Source organism: Crinia signifera, chromosome 7 (assembly GCF_055691185.1).
Source record: "Crinia signifera chromosome 7, ASM5569118v1, whole genome shotgun sequence".
Taxonomy (NCBI): domain Eukaryota; kingdom Metazoa; phylum Chordata; class Amphibia; order Anura; family Myobatrachidae; genus Crinia; species Crinia signifera.
In genome coordinates, this window is record NC_139223.1 from 171587120 (window position 1) to 171606462 (window position 19343).

The following is a 19343-nucleotide window of genomic DNA, read 5'->3' on the forward strand; positions in this document are numbered from 1 at the left end:
AATGGACAAAACCATGCTGCACTGCAGGTGGGGCAGAGGTAACATGTACAGAAAGAGTTAGATTTGGGTGGGGTTTGTACTTCAAAGTGAGATCTATATTGCAGTGTAAATATAAAGTAGCCAGTATTTGCCCTGCACCGAAACAAACTAACTCACCCAAATCTAACTCTCTCTGCACATGTTACATCTGCCCCACCTGCAGTGCAGCATGGTTTTGTCCATTAAATAATGAGTTTGCTTTTCCGAGTGAACCAGAATCAGGCCCCAAATCCAGAAGGTTGACCCACTGCATAGCTAACTCCATTCATGTACATTCTCACCTCTTCAGGGTAACACACAGATAAATAAAATCTATCTTACAGAGTATCCATTATTGAGTTACACTCTACATGTGGCAGCCATTTTACTGGAGACCAATAGACACTCTGCAGAAATGTACTATTCAGAATGACATAAAATGATGGCACAAACCAACCTTCCGACCAGCGCTTCTCTGGTTTTCACTGCGCAAACCGTGCTCTCGGAAATGCCGCCAAAGTAAATGTTCAGGTCTTTAATGATGTCTGAATTGTCGCAGAAGAGGATCCTCATCCCGGCCACCACTATCGGCACAGCGTTGACCTTCCTCTGTGCTTGTCTGAAAGCGGACACAATCTCCCACTGCCGCAGATGGCACGGGAACAGGTATAATGAGTCACTAAAGCCAGAGATAGTCACATTCATAAATACCTTACCAGTAGTTCTAGGAAATAAAATACGTTTAGAACAGATAGTACTACAAGAAACACATCTGCTATAATCAAAGGCGGATTCCGACCTCATGGGGCCTAGGCAAGATACTGGTTTGGGGCCCTCCGCCATAGCACTATATGTTTGATGCTGGTTGCAGCCGGCAGCGATAGAGTACCATGGCGCCTGCGCAGTCTTCCGATAATGCTCAGCTGTGTGAACATCAGCATTGTGTACAAGTCTGAATCAGGCGCTAGGTCTTTTGGGAGAAGGTCTAGTCTCTGTGTCACATGTACAGTAACCGGACGGCCCACATACAGCGGATGTCACCATTCTGTGCGTCCAAATATATTTTATCCTGTCATGGAACATCAAAGGGACTTTGAGAGTGTGGCAGGGCCGACGACAGGGGGGTGCTATAGGAACAGCTGTCTCGGGCCCCGGCCTCTGGAGGAACCCGTCCAGCTGCCCACAGCGACAGCAGCACCCACCCCCGAGGCCACACACCGCCTCCCCCAGCTGGCGGCCCCCCAGCTAGGCATGCACAATACACAGTGCAACCGGTCGTAATGGTACAGGGGGGGGGGGGGGGGGCGTCATCCGTAATGGCACTGGGAGGGGGGGGGGGGGCCTGGACTGAAGGTCGGTCCCAGGCCCCTTGATTCCTAGTGGCGGCCCTGGAGTGTGGGAAGGTCTATGTGATGTCATAATGTCATGTGGCAGTCACGTAATGCACCTCCGGAAACATTTTGGACAGCCAGGATATCTTTATAGGGCCCCTTGGGACCTGCTGGGTCCTAGTCAGGCGCCTACGCTGACTTGTGGAAAACCTTCCTCTGGCTATTATCACCTGATAAATGTATCGAATAAATCGGTACTTGTTTCCTAGCACGGCGCCAACGATAAAAATTGTATCCATCGGGACCCCCCGGAAACCAAATCGCATGCGATGCGATCTACATTGATTGACCCCAATTTTTAATGGGTCAAATGCCCCCCATTGTTAACGCCACCCCACGATCAACGCCAACCCGAAGCGTGGCGAGCGCAGGGAGCCCGCGAGGGGCGGTGGTACGTGTCCTCCGACCTTTTCATACCCCCACTATCCACGTCGGTGTGGAGTTGATATTATATAGTGTGGCGAGCGCAGCGAGACACCGAGCCCGAAGCTTGGCGAGCCCCGCGAGGGGCCGCACATTACTTCACAGGTATTACGCGTCCGCTCGCCACGCTTCGGGCTCGGTGGCGAGCTGCGCTCGCCACACTATATAATATCAACTCCACACCGACGTGGAAAGTGGGGGTATGAAAAGCTCGGAGGCTCCCTGCAGTGACGTTAACAATGGGGGGGGGGCATTTGTCATGTAAAATACCCATAAGGGTGGGTATACAATGAAAAATCGAGTCCATTGGCCCATTTAACATTGTTCCCTATTTAAAATCGCTTCCATCGCATGCCTTAAGTTAAGGCATGCGATGGACGCGATTTTTTAATTGTCGGGGAAAAGGCTAAAAATAGCCCTGAAATCGCGTCGGTCGCGTCCATCGCATACCTTAACTTAAGGTATGCGATCACCTACGACGGGTGCCGTGCTAGGAAACAAGTACCAATAAATCATGCAAAAATAAACACAAACATACAACTAAGTATTTGGGAATAGTTGGGAGACAGGCGAGTGAATGCCTTACACTGACAGGTGTCATTGGGAGGTGCGTGTAGTATACCCTGTGCCCCAGTAATTCAGGGGGCGTGGCCTAACCACAGAGATGTGACCACACCCCTTTAAAAATATATTGTTACCATGCTTATCTTAGCCAGGGACAGATCCATTATGAGTGCCATGTGTACTAAGCCTTAAAAAGTGATAAATTGGACAGAGATAAAGTACCAGCCAATCAGCTCCTATCTGCCATGTTACAGGCTATGTTTGAAAAGTGACAGTTAGAAGCTGGTTGGTATTTTATCACTCTCCACTTTATCACATTTCAGGGCTTAGTACATCCTGCCCTGTGGGAAATCGACAACTCGCCGCCTTTACGGAGAGAAGACTGCTGCACCCAGACCCATCGCAGACCATCCAGCAAGCTTGGGACCCCGGAAGTTAGTAACTACCACCCCCCTAAAATACAATATACAGAGCAGGCAAGCAGGTATTTGCAAGGTAGCAGACAGATAATACACCTTCTGTGAGTATGGGATGAGCACAGACACCAGGACCTCTTCCGGCAGGAGATAGGATGAGGAATCCGTACACTGGAAGAATCCGGCATTGCAGGGGATCCGACGAGCCCCTCCTGTGATAGAGTTATATATTATTACACCGTTATTGGACACAAATGTTATTATTACACAAGCCTCTAACAGGAAGACAATATCCGTCCCACAGCAGCTACTGTAATGGGATGCGTTTACTCTGTCAGTGTACAGAATAGGATTTACCTTTTGATTCCACCTGGAGAACGGAGTTGCCGGCGGCTAGAATGGGGTTGAGATCGGAGTTGGAGCTACGTATAATTATATGTCCACCTAACGACTGAAATAATAATCAGAGATTATGTACATGTAATAAACAAAGGAAAAACAACGCGTTTCGCAACCATCAGCTGTACTGCAGTCCAAATGCTGGAAGTGGCCTATCTTGTATCAAAAGATTAGATGAAAACCAAAAGGAAAGGGTAGATGGATACAGTCGGTTCATAGATAGATACAGTGGCAGCTCTTACCTCTTCGGAGGAGAGGGGCCGCCAAGATGCCACCCCCCCTCCGGTGCCACCTCTGTTGGTCCCCGCAGGTCCCCGCCGCCTCCATTTTCTTGTCCCGATCACCTATTCGGTACTGCGCATGCGCTGGCCCCCAGCCTCTATGGGGCTACTTCGGGAGCAGAACTGTAGAACTGTATGGACGGTCCTGGGTCCGGCGCATTACGCAGTATTACCCACGGTACTGCGCATGAGCAGAACCTGTTTCTAGGGGCTGCCCCGCAGCTGCGCATAGAGAGGAATCCCGGAGGAAGAGAACAACTCCTAATGGGACTGACTTGAGTGACTGGCAGGTCGGACTTCCAATAGGAAGTCACTGCCAATCACAGTGAAGACTGGCTCCTCCTGGGGGGGAGGGGGGGGGCTGCAGCCCTGCAGCTTATAGGTAAAAACCGCCTCTGGATAGATAGATAGATAGATAGAGATAGATAAAGTAGATAGATAGATAAATACATAGATTAGATAGATAGATAAGTAGATAGATAGATAGATAAATAGATTAGATAAAATAGATAGATAGATTATATAAATAGATTAGATAGCTAGATAGATATATAGATATAAATACATTAGATAGATATAAATAGATTAGAGAGATAGATGGATGGATAGATAGATAGATAGATAGATAGATAGAGTAGATAGATAGATAAATACATAGATTAGATAGAAAGATAAGTAGATAGATAAATAGATTAGATAAAATAGATAGATAGATTATATAAATAGATTAGATAGCTAGATAGATATATAGATATAAATACATTAGATAGATATAAATACATTAGATAGATATAAATAGATTAGATAGATAGATAGATAGAGTAGATAGATAGATAAATACATAGATTAGATAGAAAGATAAGTAGATAGATAAATAGATTAGATAAAATAGATAGATAGATTATATAAATAGATTAGATAGCTAGATAGATATATAGATATAAATACATTAGATAGATATAAATAGATTAGAGAGATAGATAGATAGATAGATAGATAGATAGATAGAGTAGATAGATAGATAAATACATAGATTAGATAGAAAGATAAGTAGATAGATAAATAGATTAGATAAATAGATTATATAAATAGATTAGATAGCTAGATAGATATATAGATATAAATACATTAGATATATATAAATAGATTAGAGAGATAGATGGATAGATAGATAGATAGAGTAGATAGATAGATAAATACATAGATTAGATAGATAGATAAGTAGATAGATAGATAAATAGATTAGATAAAATAGATAGATAGATTATATAAATAGATTAGATAGCTAGATAGATATATAGATATAAATACATTAGATAGATATAAATAGATTAGAGAGATAGATGGATAGATAGATAGATAGATAGATAGATAGAGTAGATAGATAGATAAATACATAGATTAGATAGAAAGATAAGTAGATAGATAGATAAATAGATTAGATAAAATAGATAGATAGATTATATAAATAGATTAGATAGCTAGATAGATATATAGATATAAATACATTAGATAGATCTAAATAGATTAGAGAGATAGATAGATAGATAGATAGATAGATAGATAGATAAATACATAGATTAGATAGAAAGATAAGTAGATAGATTAGATAAAATAGATAGATAGATTATATAAATAGATTAGATAGCTAGATAGATATATAGATATAAATACCTTAGATAGATATAAATAGATTAGAGAGATAGATGGATAGATAGATAGATAGATAGATAGATAGATAGAGTAGATAGATAGATAAATACATAGATTAGATAGATAGATAAGTAGATAGATAAATAGATTAGATAAAATAGATAGATAGATTATATAAATAGATTAGATAGCTAGATAGATATATAGATATAAATACATTAGATAGATATAAATAGATTAGAGAGATAGATGGATAGATAGATAGATAGATAGATAGAGTAGATAGATAGATAGATAAATACATAGATTAGATAGATAGATAAGTAGATAGATAGATAAATAGATTAGATAAAATAGATAGATAGATTATATAAATAGATTAGATAGCTAGATAGATAGATATATAGATATACAAACATTAGATAGATATAAATAGATAGATAGATAGATAGATAGATAGATAGATAGATAGACAGACTACATATTTAATTTGGTAAGATCAGTTCAGATAATTTTTGGATCAAACTGCCCTTAAATTGTCTTAATCCTTTGAGTGCTGAGTGAATTTGTCGAAAATTGGTGTGAAAGTTGCCAAGCAAACATGTTTCTTCATCACAATGACCGGTAATGTTACCTTATATAGGAAATCTAATTTTATTACACAACTTTTTTTAATTTGAATTTATATAACAAATGCGAGCGACGCTGGGATTTATAGCGGGTATTTTGCACATCGCTCAAAGAGATGATGGCACTCAAAGGGTTAATACAGTATAAGAGAACAATATTGGCCCCTGCACTATTGTTATTTGGTCACTATAACGCACTTTCTGAGTTCCCCACACTGAGGTATCATAGAACAACCTACAGCCACATTCCTGATCTGCTGCCCTGCCAGGGTTCTCAGCTGCTGTAACAGGGCCCGGAAAGTCTTGGTCTTGTCATCTGGGAGGTGAGAGACGGCTTCCACCAGCGTATCCTTCAGCATGGATAGCGAGCAGGCAGCACCTATGGATATCCCTGTATGAGCAGAGAACATACATCACTCTTACTATAGAATAGCCTATAGAATAGAACATGAAAGAAAAATTCTAATAAATTAATCCTTCATTATTTTCTGTCAGATGCAGAATCTGCGCACAGTGGTACAAGAGAACGTGGCGGTAGCCACGCGCACAAAAAATTCTTGCACTTCCACCCGTATGCAGATTAATTAGCATTCTGCGACTACTACGACTCCTTATGGGTAAATTTACTAAAGGGTTTAAAAATTAAAAGAGGTGACATTGCCCAAAGCAACCAATCAGATTTGATCATTTCTCTATTATGTCCTAGAAAATGATAGACAGAATATTATTGGTCACTATGGGCAACATCACCTCTTGTCATTTTTAGAATCTTTAGCAAATGTATGCCTTCATGTGGTGGACCGGTAGAGGGAGGGGTAAGCAATGGCTGAGTACAGTAAGGGTGTGTTCATGTCAGGGGATAAAGTAAATTACCACCTGTAATGGTAGGGGGAACTAGTGTTGATGTAGTGACAGAAAGAAATGTGTATAAGGGGCACTTACTGTGGACATTTTGTGTAATAAGTACTAGTGCTGTGGGCATTATGTGTATAAGCGGCAATACTACTGTGAGGCACTACTACGACTCTGGAGGTTGTGTATAAGCAACACTTCTGTGTAAGGAGTACTACTATGTAGAGAAACTTGAATAAGGAGTACTACTGTGTGGCATAATGCAAATAAGGGGCACTGTGTGGTGTAATATGAATCAGTTATGTTAATAGCATTTTGCTACTGTGTAGCCTTATTTCCAATTGTAAAGCAAAATGGAATTTGCTGCTCTATACAAAAACTGTTAATAAACAATAAATAAAAATTTGATTTGGGAGTATTATGGCGCCACCACACCCCTTCCTTGTAAGACCACTGTCCCTTTATATAGTATGGCATGTAGAGCACAAATCTGTAGTTTTCAGGGGTGCCGAAAACCCTGACACTGGCATTGTCCTGGGTTCCATCTAATGGGTGGAGGGTAATACCAACACACGCTCTGTTGAATAAGCAAAAATATCCTGTGACGGGTAAACCCATCAATAATTTGATATCATTGATAACCACAATGGTACCATCCATGAGGTCATTGATAGTTAACTCTCTAATGGCCACATACACCACACCGTTAGCGAGTATGACGTTGGGGGTAATGTTTGCTGGAAAGCAGATAGTGGCCATTTGCTGGGTACAGTAGGAGGCTGGCACCGTATTGCCAGGCTTAACGATGAGGGAAATATAGCAATACAAAAACAATCCTCAAGGTGGCGCAACTACACTTCTAGCCAGCAGCTGTGAGGAGGGGAGTCCATACCTCTACTGACCTCAAAGGGATTTTTAAACATGACAAACATAACGCTAATGGACTTTTAAATAAATAAATAATGAAGAATTGTTGACGATTGAGGTAAATGCACACCGCAAATAAGGTCACAGCCACCATTATGAATAAATGTGCATACTAGGCCGGCGTCTAATTACTATACGTTGCTCAACGCTAATTACTGGTATGATGCGAGATAGAAAACCGAGGGATGTTTTAAGCAGGCGGTGTCATAAACCACCGAAGGTACCTGCGCTGGTGGCACTTTAAGTAACAAGTTGTTAGGATCTGACTTTGTAGGGATTAGCCAATCAGGGATTAGGGTGGAGCTGTCTATGCTTAAGGCAGAAGGAAGTTAAGGTGAACTTCCTCTATGATCCAGCTTTCCCCTCCCTCCCATCCCTATTTTTCTTCTTTCCAGGCGGCGGTAAAGAACGGTCTTGTATATTTGAAATCATGTGAGGATAGTGGGGTGCGGTCTCCCGACATTTGATATGTCGTCAGCACATGCCCCTTGGGACAGGGGATGGCTGCACCATTCGGACGGGTGGGTGTGTTTGGGAGAGTTTGAACACCAATGTCTGAATGGTGTATGTGATCTTTACCCCCTCCTTTCTATGACCGTTCTTTAGGGCCGCCTACCACTTAATAGTCAGAGATATTTAAATGTCAATTAATAAATTTGACAATATATTTTAAACGCCAGCACTTGTGTCTGTCTCTTTATTTGTAGTGTTAAGTTTAGTTATAAGTTAAATAAGTTTTGTTAAAGTGTGCGGCAAAAGGGATGCCGATGGTGATTTTATAATCCTGTCACAGTTTAGAGGTAAGACTGACCACGTACCGTCCTTTGTGCATGTCACAGTATTAAGCTCCGTGATCTTCCCAATAGATATAATAACTGGCGGGATAATTCCCTTACTCTTCATCTCAGGCCCTGGAAAGAGAAAGTGATAATGGTCACTGTGGCGGCACTAACTGCCCCATACACGTCCCAAGCGGGGACACTGTGTCGTAAAGTGCAACTGCAGACAGCTCCATCCAACCAGATCTGTTACATGTACTAATATACAGTAGGGCCAGTCAGATTCAACTTTGTTAGCAAAGTAAAAAAAAGCACAAAAATTGCAGAGAGATTTAGAATTGGATAGATTATAGTTTTTCTGTGCAGGGCAAATACTGGCGGCTTTATTTTTACACTGCAATTTAGATTTCAGTTTAAACTCACCGAACTACCAATTTGCCCCACCTGCAGCGCAGAATAGCTTTGCCCATTTGTGTTTTTTTTGCTTTGCTAACATTTTTAGAGTATACTGTACGTAGCGGTAATATTTACATTGCATTATGCCACGTACCAATGTCTGTGTTTCCTGCTACAAGAGGAGCCGCTGGATATTTCTTTTTTAAATCCAGAAGTTCCTGCAAGGTAAAAGCTGTAATCCACGACCCCGCGTCCCCCCGGAAGTGCAACGTCTGCGAGTTCTGCTTCTCTGCCGCCAACTAGGTAGGAAATAAATGTATATTTGCATTATACATGTTACTGAGATTATTACCACTATCGGCAGCGCACAATGTAGGCGCTAGGGTACAGCCTGCGCACATTGCGCCCATAGGCGAATCTAGAATTATGGTAATGGGTGGTCCCAGATCTAGAGACAACAGGAGGGGGACCTTTGCGCGGCGTAGCCGCACAGCAAAAAAGGGGCGTGGCCTCATGTAAAGGAGGCGTGGCATCACAAAAAGGGGTGTGGTATTACACTTTAGACCATACACAGTAATGCCCATTACACATTTTAGCAAACTCCGTAATACCCATTACACATAAAGCCACACGCCGTAATGCCAATTACACATAAGGCCACACACCATAATGACCATTACACATTGTGCCACACATCATGATGCCCATTACATACTATATAACAAACCGTAATGCTCATTACATATTTGCCACATAAGTGCTGCTTACCTACGTGCTCATTGCTAGGGGGTTCTTGCTTGATGGCACCATAGTACCCATTACACATGATGCCGCACATCATAGTACCCATTACACACGCTCCCACTCCCCTCCTGGTGTCTCCTCTAGCCGAGTGGACATTTTAAATATTGTGAGCGCTGTTGTTGTGCGTGACATCGGGGGTGCACACCGGGCGCCGGCACCACATGATTAAAGGGGGGGCAAGCTGAGGTGAAATCTAGCAGAAGAATTGGAGCGGAAGCTGCAGGGGTGACAGTCATTGACAGCTGGGCAGAGAGTAGGGGGCTGCCCGGCTGTATTCAGAGCACTGCAGGTCACGGCTGTTTGAAATAATGCCCCTTTCACAACAGAAAATGCAGGGATTTACCCGGAAATATGGTCCCAGGATCAAGCAGGGACATTCCCAGGCTGACCCCTTATACACCAGCCTAGTCCCTGCATTTTCGGTGTGAGGGGGAGAGACAACCACTCCCCTCTCCCTTCCCCCCTTTAGCCAACCAGCTATATTTTTGGAACCAACTGACCCATTTACATGAGACCAGTATTATATTGAAGAACTTTTGAGTTGGCTTCGAATGATTTTGGTCCCATGAAACTGGGCTGTTTGGTTCCAGAGAAATCTGCCCTCAAAGTACATAAACAGTCATGAAATTACATTTAAGAAATGAAAAAAAAAAAAAAAACGGTTTAACGTCAATATCCCTGGAACCAATTAACCCATATGGATCCAGCCTGGTTTCAGATTAAAGGCCCAGAGATTTGGGTTCGACTGAGATTAATCCCGAGCTTCAGTGATGCCGAAGGGGGAACTGGCAGCCGTTGAACTGGGTGGGGGTCGGAATTAGCGGGTCCCATGTTATCCTATAGGGAAAACGTTCCAGCTTTGCCTGGCCGTATCTCCCAGGGGGCTAGAGACATGGGGCTGGGCTCGTTGGAAAGCCTCATCCCTCAGCTACAAAATGAGCTAATGGGTGGTCCTGTGCACCCCCGGACCACCCCCTAGATTCGCCTATGATTGCGCCTGATTCTGAGTCAGATGCAAGTCCAAATGTGGGTGGATCTCGCGGAGTTCTGCAAACCACGCATTAAAAGCAACTGGTGACTATGCAGACGCAGCAATATGCATGCACTCCCGGAACTGATCCGCAGCGTGGGAATGTCGCCGCGGGCAATGTCGCCGCGGGCTTAAATCGCAGGAGGTGTGGCCAAGCACCCTTAGAATAAAATACAGAGAGAAAAGTGAGCACCTCCCAGGCCACACTGCAGCCAGCACAAAGCAGTAATGGGTTGAGAAGAGGCGCTTCTGCTGGGTAACAGGGGCCACACTGGGCCCCTCCATCAGACCTGGGCCCAGGTAATTAGTACCCCCCCCCCCTATCTTGCCACCACTGCGTGAGCCCACCTCCTTGCTCATTGTGAAAGGCTTCTGATGGATCTCTTGGTGTGAGTCTCGATATTAATGATGACCACTGCGGGTATGTATGGAAGAACAGTGGGCGGCTCAACCTTCTGCACAATGAGCCTGATTCAGACCTGGCTGCTGCTGTTTGAATTTGCACAGCGGCCGATAATTGATACACTGCGTATGCGTACTGCCCATTTTACACCTGTATTCACCGTAGCCGCCAATAATGTCCCTGTCTACTCTCAGCCTCCGATGACCGGCGCCCAGTGGAAAAATAATTTGATGATGAGCCTGTAGCAAAGGATTCTGGACCTTTTCGCTCGGCTGCGAAGTCATCGCTAGATGTACACAACTATTCACACAGCGAGCACATCAATTCACAAGGCGGGATCTCACTCTAGCGGGGCGACATCTTCCTGACCCGTAATCTGATTGCCATTAATTAGCAAGCAGGTTGCCACCTCGTACAGTACGGCACAGCAGGCGCATCTGACTCAGATTCAGGCACAGGCACAGAATTCGGTACATGGCACAGAATCAGGCACAGGCATAGCATCAGGCACACTGCACAGGCACAGAATATGGGACAGGCACAGAATCAAGCACACAGCACAGGTACAGAATCAGGCACACGGCACAGAATCAGGCACCTAATCATGCACATGGCACTGGCACAGAATCAGTCATATGGCACATAGTCAGGCACACGGCACAGGCACAGAATCAGGCAGAGAGCACAGGCACAGAATCAGACACACAGCACAGAATGAGGGACATGGCACAGGCACGCGGCACAGAATCAGACACACAGCACAGAATCAGGGCATGTCCCTGATTCTGTGCTGTGTGTCTGATTCTGTGCCGCGCACAGGCCCAGAATCAAGCACACGGCACAGGTACAGAATCCGGCACAGGCACAGAATCAGGCACACAGCAAAGGCACAGAATCAGGCACACGGCACAGGCACAAAATCAAGCACATTGCACAGGTACAGAATCTGGCACATGGCACAGAATACGCCACAAGCACAGAATCAGGCACACGGCACAGACACAGAATACGGCACAGGGCACAGAATACGGCACATGGCACAGGCACAGAATCAGGCACACAGCATAGGCACAGAATGCGGCACAAGCGCAGAATCTGGCACAGGCACAGGGCACAGGCACAGAATCAGGCACACGGCACAGACACAGAATCAGGCACACAGCAGATCTTTAGAAGCACATCTCACAATTAGTTCTGGAGGAAATATAAATTCCTGCGATGGATCCAATGGCGACAATTCTTTGTTCAGCAGCAAAGTAGTTATCTGCAAAAGAAAGGGAAAAAGGTCCAGGTGACAAAGACGGACAGATGGCATTAATGGGACAATCTGCTTATGGCGGATATCAGATGCCAGTCTAGGGTAGGGTGACCAACTTTTTAATCCGGGACACATATTATTTACACAGGTTCTGTGGCAGTTTAAAACCAGGTGAAAGCCAGAACCTGTATAATGAATATGTGTCCCGGATTAAAGGGATGAGTTGGTCACCCTAGTCTAGGGTGTTATTTGCTAAAGGGTGAGTGTGACCCTAATGTAGGGTACACACCAGGGCGACCCGCTCACAATGCACATCGTGAGCGGGTCGTCAGTGTCTCGTCCGACCCGCTCACGGTGACGCGGGAGGGCACGACCCGCTCACGATGTGCACCGTGAGCGGGTCTGATCCGATGGCGACCCGCACCCGGCTGTATGGTCGTCATTGAGATCCTACCTGCAGCAGGTAGGATCTCAATAACGACCGACCCGCGGGACCGCGCATCGGATCGGTATCGGTCCACACCAGGACAGAAAAGGGCCCAATCAGCACACAATTTACATCAAATTGGTCGGAATTGGATCTAGATTGAGGGGATCGGGCCCTAGTCGTCCTGGTGTGTACCCAGCATTAGAAGCAGATCCCATTTCCTTGCACTTATATGGACGGATATAGTGACATGTGAGTTTTGCCGCTGTGCGAGATGCTGGCCAAACTCCTACGGTATTTTAAAGGGGCCATTATATTGACACTTAGAAAGAAAACCCACCCCCTACAAACTTGTGTTTTTTTTTGTTATTCTGAGTCGTCCACAAATTTGCAGATGACCGATCGGACCTGAATCGGGCCCTCAGGGTGCTGTCCTCATGTATGCCCTATTACTGTGTGAGAGAACCACACCCTGCAGCTAGAAGCCAAGGGGAAATTTACCAAGATGGGAATTCTATTGAAGATGGGATGTTGCCGGTAGCAACCAATAAGATTTTTCTTATTTATTTAGCATCTTCTGAAAGATAATAAATGTTACTCACATTCTCCTCGCGGTTACTCCCCATCTCCCCATCTCTGGGGCTCTGCTCACGTCTGCAACAGCTCTGCTCCTGGGGAAACACAGGATACCTCCTGTTATACACAGTATATGTGGCCGAGTAGATTGCTCTCTGGTCCGGGGGAAACATGTCCCCCCCGGCCAGGGAGACAGCGAAAAGCCCAGCCCAGTACTGAATCCCTGGGAGAGGTGAAACGTCGGGACTGAGTAGGTGGTTTCTTCTTCCTCAGTTGGTCTATTTGGGCCTCTGCGGGGGGAGACTCACCGAAAGAGCCCGGTGGAGTATCCATTCCCATGCCGGGGGTCGGAAAGGGCCTGCTGGTGGAGAGGAGAAACACTTGGTCGGACGCTGACTGGCCGGCTGCCTGGAGTTCGAGGCTGCACTGTGCCCCCGGGGAAACTCGGGGGTGCTGAACCTGCACGGGTGATCCCCAAAATCACCTTGCACAAGTAAGCACTTGCACTGCGCACTCCCCCCCCTCTAGGTTAAGCATCACGTCCTTACCTCGTCCTTTTGGATGGGGTAGGACAATTTTTTCACACCCCCACCCCGGCCTTCTGGGTGGGGTCCACTTTATTATTTATTTCTCTTCCTTCTCACGTTCGTGCACTTTTCACGTTTTCTGTAGTTTGTCACGTTTGTTTGAGTAGTGTGGTCGACCCTTGCCCCAATTTCCCCAATTTCCTATTTCCCCAATGTGCCGAAGCTCTCGCCTTTTGGGGAGAACTTCGGTCCCCTCGAGGACAACCCCGAGCCGCAAGGCGGAGGGAAGTCTAATGCGGGTCTCTCCAAACCTTCGGGTGCGGAGGACCCACCGTCCTGACCCTTCCAGGGGTTGAGGAATGAGGGTCTCTCTAAGCTTCGGTGAAGAGGACCCACCGTTCCCTATTTTCTCCTCTTCGGCCTTATGGCTGAGAGGGGTTAGGGGAAAAACGGGGGAGAGGGTCCACTCGATCGCACGGCCCCCTATGCACGTGTTTAGGCACAGCACTGGCGGTAGGGAGCACACCTCGGGCTCCTGAGTTTCTTCAAACTCATATGTATAATACACAGTGCTGGGCTATATCCAGGAAGCGGGCAGCAGCGGGTGACTTCGGAAGGGCCATAGCTAAGGGTGTGCATACAGTGCGGTCACCATGGATCCAGGGGCTCTAAGGACAGCACCATTGCTGCCCCACGGTCCAGTCAACTGGGTATCAGTGTTTTGGAATGGCACCTTGCAGCCAGTTTCACTGCTGGACTGTCCTTGGGCGCCGGAATTCCATGTGCCTGCAGCCTCGCCTCCAGCGTTATGTCATGGCATCATGCCCACAGGGTGCAGGACTGGCACAGCACACCACTGCCTTTTTATGGAACTGGACATGCCCATTTTCTGACATCTGGGAAAGCCACCAGAGTTTTGGGAGTCTCCCAGAAGTATGCAACCATGGGGCCAACTGTAATAGGGTGAGAGAATCAGAAAGTGAGAGATTTCGGGAAAGTTTTCCCATTTTTTATTTTTTTGAAGCGGCAATCATTTACATGGCAACCCCAGGCTGATTTTGCCATGTAAATGATTGCCGCTTTAAAAAAAAAAAAGGAAAAATCTCTCACTTTCTGCTTCTAACACCCCACTACATTTGGCCTGTGGTTTTGATACATTATTATGTAGCGTAATATTCAATAATGCAGTTGGATACACAATTAAAAAAGTTATATTAAATGTGAATCACATTTATAATATTAAATAGGAAAAAGAAAGTCATCCCCTCCAAATCCATTGATTATCCATTTATAAATGCACAGGAATTGTCCTGAAGCTGTTAAGTCATTCCCTCCAACATGACCCATTCCATTAGGTACAAAATGCTCTGTTCCTGGACTTCCCTGCCAGTGGCAGTTACAGAGGTTGGACTCCAGCACAGACCAAAATTCAAAGAGGGGGGTCACATCAACTGTCAGTGATTCCAGGACAGAGATGTTTGGGGTGGCAGTAGGTGTGGCTCCCCTTTTTGAATATTGGACTGTGCTGCAGCCACACTTCTGTAATTACCACTGGTAGGGAAGTCCAGGAACAGAGCATTTTGTACCTGATGGAATGGGTCATGTTGGAGGGTATGCTAAGTGATTGCATTAGGTGACCTAATACCGCTGTGGTGCAAACTTATCACCAGCAGGGAATCAAGCTGCAAAACACCATTCAGAAGATGGGCACATTGGTCATCATCAACAAGACGAAAGTTGCAGCTCACCTTGCAAAAGGTCCTGCAGCCATCCAGTATCGGCCGGTATCCGGTGCAGCGGCAGAGATTTCCTGGTTGGAAAAACAATAATGCATATTAGCAGCTATCTGAATAAAGGCTAGAGAGTAAAGACTTGGCTATCCTGAACAACCCGGGATCCACAATCTCATATTTACCCTGCCAAGATTGACAGGATTGCAGCACGTTTTATTATAAATGTACAACAAATATCCTCATCGAACATTTTTATTGAAAAACAGACTTTTAATAAAAGAAAGAAAACTTTTGATATGGACTTTTGTGTTATACTTGTGGCACCAATTGAGGAGTATAGATAACTTTCCATCAATGGCAAAATTCCACAACTGTGGGTGTATGTGTATTTATTCCAACATACCGGACGTGCTAAAGTACAATGTGCAGGACAGTGGGCAGTGGGCTGACGTTTAGGTCTGAAGGCCCACGGCCCACTGTCCTGCACATAGCAACATTCTTCAAGCAAAACTGGCGGAATGGCATCCTTGATGGAAAGTCCTCTATACACCTCAATTGGTGCCACAAGTATAATACAACACAAAAGTCCTTATCACAAGTTTTGGTACTTGTGTAATATCTGGGTGCCCGATTTTTTCATCGCAAGGTAAAAAATCGCATCGCACCGCATACAATCATATCGCATGCGATGCGATGCGACGTGATTGGACCCGTATTTTAATTGTACAGGCACCCAGATGCCTGATTCCTATGTTAAATGCCCCCCCAGACCCGATTTTTGATTGTAGAACCACCCTGATGGGTAATTACTATGTTAAATGGCCCCCCATTGTTAACGCCACCCCACTATCAACGCCAACCCGAAGCGTGGCGAGCGCAGCGGTACGCGTCCTCCGACCTTTTCATACCCCCACTATCCACGTCGGCGTGGAGTTGATCTTATATAGTGTGGTGAGCCACCGAGCCCGAAGCGTGGCGAGCGGACGCGGATTACTTCACATATATTCCGCGTAAGCTCGCCGCGCTTCGGGCTCGGTGGCTCGCTGCGCTCGCCACACTATATAAAATCAACTCCACGCCGACGTGGATAGTGGGGGTATGAATAGGTCGGAGGACGCGTACCGCTGCGCTCGCCACGCTTCGGGTTGGCGTTAATACTGGGGTGGCGTTAACAATGGGGGGGGGGGCATTTCACATAGTAATCACCCATCAGGGTGGGTGTACAATTAAAAATCGGGTATGGGGGTGCATTTAACATTGTAATCAGGCATCAGGGTGCCTGTACAATGTAATATCCGGTATAATCGCATCGCATGCCATTATAATGGCATGCGATTTCGACGCAATGTTAAAATTGTACACTCTGCCCGGGAAAGGCTCAAAATCTGGTCCAATAGCATCGCATGCCTTAATTAGTGGCATGCGATGCGATATATTGGGCGCCCAGATATTACACAAGTACCAAAGTTTTCTATTAAAAAGTATTTTTTTCAATAAAAATGTTCGATGACGATATTTGTTGTACATTCAGAATAAAACATGCCCCAGTGGAGCTTACAATCTATATTCCCTACCACATGTACACACACACAGACATTCTAGGGGTAATAGTGCTGCCAAAATTTTCAGCACGGGGGGGGCAAAATTAGCAATTACGCCACTGTTCCCAACGGTGTGTTTAGGTCTGAATTACCCCATACTCTGTATAGCAGTAAGCCCTATGTTAGTTATAGTACTTGAACTTTGTCAGTTACTGCTAATAGCTCTGGATGTAAACGTTTATAACAAACTTACCCCCTAGGGCTTCATAGATCTGTTCCGTTGTGGGTTCCGGATGGTTCCTCAGCAGTGCGTACATGGACATCACCATCCCAGGACTGCAGAACCCGCACTGGGAGCCGTGAGCTTTCGCTATCCTCTCCTGTGATAATATATGTATATGAGACACGGGGGGGGGGGGGGGGGGGGGGTATAGCTGAAGTCATGGGCGGATTAGGAATTTAAAGTGGTTTTGGAAAAATGGCCAAAAAGTGGCCTCCCCTTACACTCCCACATCGCCAGCCTGACACCTTCTGCCCCTGAACACACCCACACCAGCATGTCACACTATATTCACAGCAAGTGTGTAATTACAACCCACTAACAGACTCCTCCCCATCGCCTGATCCCCCTCTCTTCCCACCACATAGTGGCTCCACCCCTTCATCAGGCCACTATTTTCTAGGGTTGGACATCGGTACAGTGGCCATCGATGGTTGCCTTCAATAGTTGTAAACTATCTGATGGATAACCACCGAAAGTTTTAGCTATCGTTGGTCATCCATTAGCTTTGACTGAATGGCCCGAGGGCCAATCAGAACTCAGGGTTGGGACTTCCCGGGTGTCGGGGGCGGAGCTATGCTCTGTGTCCCAGCACCTTGGAAAAAAAAAGAAACATCGGTTCACCTTTGCCATCGATGTAGAAAAGCCATCTGGTTATCCCACACCAATGGCAAAAGTATTCAACATTGGCCATAACCCATCGATGATTTCAAATCATCAATGGTCAGCCCTACTATTTTCTGGAGCCTATAATGAATACTATGCAATGTTGAATACTTGAACTGCAGATACACCACAGACAGATTACACCTGAAGTCCGCCTCACCTGTACCGGGTGCATTCCGGAGGCGGTTCCCCCGATCCCCTCCACTGTAGTGACGGCAGCACCATGGAGAGCACAGATGGGCAGTAAGCAGGCGTTGGCTGAGTAATGTCTAGACAGTGTTAAGGCTTCAAAATGGTCTTGGAAACATATACAGTAATATATATATATATATATATATATATATATATATATATATATATATATATATATACACACACACTCACTCTCCTGTAGATACTAGACCCCAGAATGCAAGATGAGACCAAGCAGGAGGCGATTCCTAGGGTCCAGTTGAACTGAATGCAACGTGCCACCGCCAAGGTTGCGCCACATGCATCTCACACTCAATTCTGCATCACAGCCAATGGCGGTAGGATCGAGCCGCATGTGTTACCATATCTAAGATGAGGCATCGTAGCTGCACCTCCTACTTGGTCGATGCCCCCCCCAATTCGGTCTGGTCTATTCTGTTATCACCCGGAGTCTGCCAATAACATTTGCAGTACATAATAAAGTATTCGGATCCTACTTCCTCTTTCATTAGTGATTTGGATACAGGATCTTCTTGGAGAGAGGTTGGATGTGCGACACCATCACGGTACAGGATCCGCAGCCTCCTCCTCCGCAGCCGTACTTAGTACCTGTCAAGTGCACTGGGAAATGCATTGTCAAGGAAAAGTGGTCATTGTGTTTCTCCAGTAGTATAACTGGTTATATGTGGGTCCTATAGGACCATACAGTGGTGTAACTCCCAGAGACATTGGAGGCAGCGACAGCCAGGCTCCGGCTGTCAAAAGGTCCCCAAGAAAGGGAGCTTCTGATCTAGGACACTCATTTAATAGATAGTTTCTACAGTCACCGCTGACTCACAGGAATGTGAGCGAACAGATCAAAAGGGTTTATGTGGTGAATTACTTGGATTTTACAGACTGCTGGGTCTATGTAGTAAGATTTGGAGAGAGATAAAGTGGGAAGTGATAAAGTACCAGTCAATCAGATTCTAACTGCCATATTACAGGCTGTGTTTAAAAAATGACAGCAGTTGGTTGGTTGAGCATGGCTCACAGACAAAAGGTTGACATGCACTCAGTTGGAATTTACAAAAGGTCAACATGGCAAATGCCTACACATGAAAAGACCGGTAGTTTTTCATGATTTTTTCACGTTTTTTAGAGGTTTTCATGGTAAAATCCCTGTGCACCGTGCCCGA

General features: G+C 45.4%; 1 protein-coding gene across 1 annotated transcript in view; it reads right to left on the minus strand.

The window, feature by feature from the left end:
- Positions 1-19343, minus strand: part of LOC146020847 (aldehyde oxidase 1-like) — an 89120-nt gene that overhangs the window by 54313 nt on the left and 15464 nt on the right. The window contains exons 3-14 of the mRNA XM_083154366.1: positions 18690-18786; positions 18134-18242; positions 17281-17407; positions 15502-15563; positions 13253-13321; positions 12152-12229; positions 8883-9027; positions 8372-8464; positions 6014-6165; positions 3170-3263; positions 2912-3024; positions 476-660 (exon numbers count right to left, since the gene is read on the minus strand). Of these exons, the coding sequence (XP_083010492.1) occupies positions 476-660; positions 2912-3024; positions 3170-3263; positions 6014-6165; positions 8372-8464; positions 8883-9027; positions 12152-12229; positions 13253-13321; positions 15502-15563; positions 17281-17407; positions 18134-18242; positions 18690-18786 (1324 nt within the window). The remainder of the gene's footprint in view (positions 1-475; positions 661-2911; positions 3025-3169; positions 3264-6013; positions 6166-8371; positions 8465-8882; positions 9028-12151; positions 12230-13252; positions 13322-15501; positions 15564-17280; positions 17408-18133; positions 18243-18689; positions 18787-19343) is intronic.